This window comes from Brassica oleracea, chromosome C6 (assembly GCF_000695525.1).
Source record: "Brassica oleracea var. oleracea cultivar TO1000 chromosome C6, BOL, whole genome shotgun sequence".
NCBI classification, from domain to species: Eukaryota; Viridiplantae; Streptophyta; class Magnoliopsida; order Brassicales; family Brassicaceae; genus Brassica; species Brassica oleracea.
In genome coordinates, this window is record NC_027753.1 from 15,370,759 (window position 1) to 15,374,611 (window position 3,853).

At 34.9% G+C, this 3,853-nt stretch overlaps 1 protein-coding gene across 2 annotated transcripts; it reads right to left on the reverse strand.

Annotated features, from left to right (window-relative positions):
* Positions 1–270: 270 nt before the first annotated feature.
* On the reverse strand, positions 271–2,472 carry LOC106296407 (peptide chain release factor PrfB1, chloroplastic). Of its 2 annotated transcripts, none has more exons than XM_013732539.1 (7): positions 2,246–2,472; positions 2,086–2,148; positions 1,790–2,010; positions 1,510–1,713; positions 1,199–1,414; positions 873–1,059; positions 271–720 (listed from the first exon to the last, which is right to left on the reverse strand). In XM_013732539.1, exons 1-7 carry the CDS (start codon positions 2,400–2,402, stop codon positions 416–418), a joined length of 1,353 nt encoding a protein of 450 aa, XP_013587993.1. In that variant the 5' UTR covers positions 2,403–2,472; the 3' UTR covers positions 271–415. The 2 variants fall into 2 exon arrangements, with proteins under 2 accessions (XP_013587993.1, XP_013587994.1); XM_013732540.1 differs by having other exon boundaries at positions 393–742.
* Between the last annotated feature and the right edge of the window lie 1,381 nt (positions 2,473–3,853).

Sequence of the window (3,853 nt, forward strand, 5' to 3'; positions counted from 1 at the left end):
TTAACTCGCTCTTTTTGTTTGTAAAAAGAGGGAGTCAGTTTCAAGTTGTTCCAAAAAAATAGGAAGCTAATAGCCGGTGACAATATATTGATTATTAGTGTTGACAAAGGACTGTTATGAGTTTTCAGACAGTTGTGAATCAAGTGACCATATTTCCTATGTATTGGCCGTACCGTCTAAGTAGCATCTTAAAGTGTCCCGATTTGAAGGTATTTCAATAATATACGGTATATACCTTTTTACATTGTGAATTTACCATTCCTATAGCAGTTACAAACAGAATTGAATTGCATTAGGATCTTGATTAAGCTTATCTGTTTAAAATTTGAAGATATTATAGTAAATTGAACAGTGTAAGAGGAAGATGACTCTATCTAATGAGAGAAATAAAAGAGAAGAAACCTATCAAAATGTTCTAGTTGGCTACAACAGAAGCCATGGCTAAGGTGTACTTATGCTTAAGGTAAGCTTTGATGAAAGGGTCCAAGTCACCATCCATTACAGATGTGATATCTGAAGTCTCATGACTTGTTCGGACATCCTTAACCAGTTTGTAAGGATGAAACACGTAGTTCCTGATCTGCTGCCCCCACTCAGCTTTCACTACATCTCCTCTTATTTCCTTGATTTCAGTCGCACGCTGCTCCTCCGCAATCACCAACAGTTTCGCCTTTAGTCGGGCTAGACCTCTCGTCTTGTTCGCCGATTGACTTCTCTCCTCTGCCACTCAATATAAAATCATCTCTCATATATCAGTAACGCACAACATGCGAGAGAGCGAAAAAGGATCATGCGGGATATTCAGATTCTTCACTACAGGTTGTTTACGTAGACCAACATAGAGTAGATTAGTGGAGACCGCAAGGACAAACCTGAGCAACGGACCGCAACACCAGTAGGGATGTGAGTAATGCGAACAGCAGTTTCAACCTTGTTGACATTCTGTCCTCCTTTTCCACCAGCCCTCGTGAAAGTAATCTCAAGGTCCTCCTCTGGTATTTCAACTCCCACTGCTTCATCAGGCAGAAGCGGCATCACCTCCACACCAGAAAAGCTCGTCTGTGTGCAAATATCAAAACATCATTAAAGCTCCACGTTAGTGAGCGGCTGCTATTACCATAGATGCGTACAAAATCATATGAAATTTCATGAACTGGTTCATGTCAAAAACTTAAGTAAGAGGAGTAGCTTAATTAACCTGGCGAAGGCCTTTGGAATTGAATGGTGATTGTCGTACAATCCTATGAGTTCCTTTCTCCCCTGAAAGGTAACCATACGCATAACGCCCTTCGATCTCAAGGGTGGCAGACTTAATCCCTGCTTCCTCTCCAGCCGACATTTCAACAATTTTAGTCTTGTACCGCTGCTTCTCCCCCCATCTCATATACATCCTAAGTAGCATGTCGGCCCAATCCTGCACTGGAAGTTATCAAAGAAAAATTATAGGAAACACACAGATGCCTAGCCTCTAAGAAAAATTCAAAGGATTGTCAGGTAAACAGTGATTACCTGAGCATCAGTCCCTCCAGCTCCAGCAGTAATGGTGACTACCGCACCTTCTTTATTATAAGGTCCTGACAGAAGCTGCGTTAGCTCAAATCGATCAAGGGATTTGTTCAAGTCTTTGATGATTGCCATGGCCTCTTCAAGCAGGCTAACATCAGTAGATTCCATCTCTTCTGTTAGCTTAACAATCGTTTCCGCATCTTCAACCTGGCTCAGAAAGTATTAACACAGTAAGACAACTTTCAAATTTTTAAGGACAATGCAATTCAAAAGAATCAGGTACCATAGATTTGAATTCAGAGAGCAAGCGCAACCGATCTTTGAGATCGTTCAAGGCGGAAAGCGTTTCTTGAGCTTTAGCACGATCGTCCCAGAAGGAGGTATCAGTAGCTTTTGACTCCAGCAGAGCAATTTCGTGTTGTAATTGCTGCAAACCAGCAGAAGCTCTAATCTCTTCAACACGAGCTGATGCTATTTCTACATCCTTCCTCAACGTATAAAAATCTATAACCATAATGGAAAATCAAAAGCCTGTAATTTAAAATTCTCGAAACTACAAATCTCAAATTAAAGTGGTACCTTGCATCACCCACTCACTCGTATCACTTTCGCTCAGGTTACTCTCCTGTGTAGCGAATAATACTGAAACACAAAACAAAACAAAAAATAGAAGAAAATTGTTAGCCAGATGAAGACGAAAATTTTGAAACTGCAGCTATAGACTGAGAGAAGAACGGACGGGGAGAAGTGAGACGAGAGGTGGAAGAGGAAGATAGATGGGGGAGACGAAGCGGAAGTGAGGGACGAAGAAGATGGAGAATCTTCGGTCGGAGAAGAGGAAGCGTAGGTTTTCCGGCGATGACAAGAGGTCTGAGAACGGTGACCTCCATCGACATTCCTTTCTGCTGTTTCCCCAAATCTAATCGCTTCTTTTCCCTTCTACAACTTATCCACACCAACCTAGCCCCCACGTCATCAGTTTCACATTTTATTTTATTTTTACATCTTATTTTTATTATTATCAAACAGAACTTTAACACGATAAAAGAAAACAATGTATTCCTTGAAGATGAACAATGTATTCCTTGAAGTTCCTAAAATATTTTACCATTCATAAGAATATTTTTTTCTTTCTATTCATTTTTATTTTTCTTGTTGTAGAGAAATATAAAACAAATTTATTCATCTGCTAAATATGATAAATAATCATTATTCCTCATCATTCCTATAATTTTATTCATTTTTGCTCTTTTCATATTCGTTCCCAATGTTTCTGTGATGATTACCGGTTACACCCTAGATTTTGATCCGCACCCATGCGAATAATTGTTTTAACATTTAAAAACATACAATATATGTTTATTGTATATAAATATTGTTATATTAGCATTCGATAATTATTTGTGTTGAATATTTTGTTTTTATCATATACTAATTATACACAGTATTGAATGTTGTTTGTATTTTCGAACTTTTAGAGCATATGAAATTATTAGTAATATAATAAGTAAGTAATTATTTGAATTGTTATTTCTTATATGTCAGTTTTATATTATTTATGTATATTAATATTTAAATTGTTAAAATATATTGTCAATTGAAACAAATATTAAGGTTGACCATAAATAAAATTAATTGATTGTATTTTTAAGAAACATTTCGTTAAAGATTAATTACTGTTAAAAATTAGGATTAGTTATTTTTCACTGGCATTAGGTGTAGTTAAGAGGTAATTTTAAAGGTGAGTTCATATTGGTACTTAAACTTTAATAAGATAGATATGGATTCAAACATGTAACAAAATACAGTTTTGAGTAGAACATGATAACAGAAAAATAATAACAAGATGATTTCTAACTTTTTTGCAGGATAAATTAACTGATTCGTTAATTTTATTTATTTTTATTCTCAATCTTATATTAACAACAAATCGGTGGGTGTGATTCATTTGTTGCATCGCTATCCATTTCATACACTTCTGTTCCAGGAGATAGCATCTATCTTATTAAATTAGAAGTATTTTAAGCTTTTGTTTGGCAACATTGATAGTAGTAAATAAATAAATATAATGTTGTTTGGAAACATGGATACCAGTAAGTTAGAAAAAAAAAGTAATGGCTTATGCTATTAAAAAAATTTGAAGTCCATTACATTATATTAAAAAGTAATGGGTTTATGTCACTTGATATACATATTCAAATCAAAATAATAATTTAAAATTGATTTATACCAAAAATTCATTCCAAAATATACATATATTCAAAAATTGATTTTTACTAACATATTTTCCAATAACAATTATAAAAATGTTTTCAATATATATAAGAAAAATACAATACAAAACTCA

Bases quoted from the DNA above. Each gene is read 5' to 3' on its own strand.
- LOC106296407 (XM_013732539.1), bottom strand. From the start codon at position 2,402: ATGTCGATGGAGGTCACCGTTCTCAGACCTCTTGTCATCGCCGGAAAA. The intron at 2,149-2,245 runs GTCCGTTCTTCT...TTTGTGTTTCAG, and splicing joins CTCTCGTCTCACTTCTCCCC to TATTATTCGCTACACAGGAG. The intron at 2,011-2,085 runs GTACCACTTTAA...TTATGGTTATAG, and splicing joins GAGTGAGTGGGTGATGCAAG to ATTTTTATACGTTGAGGAAG.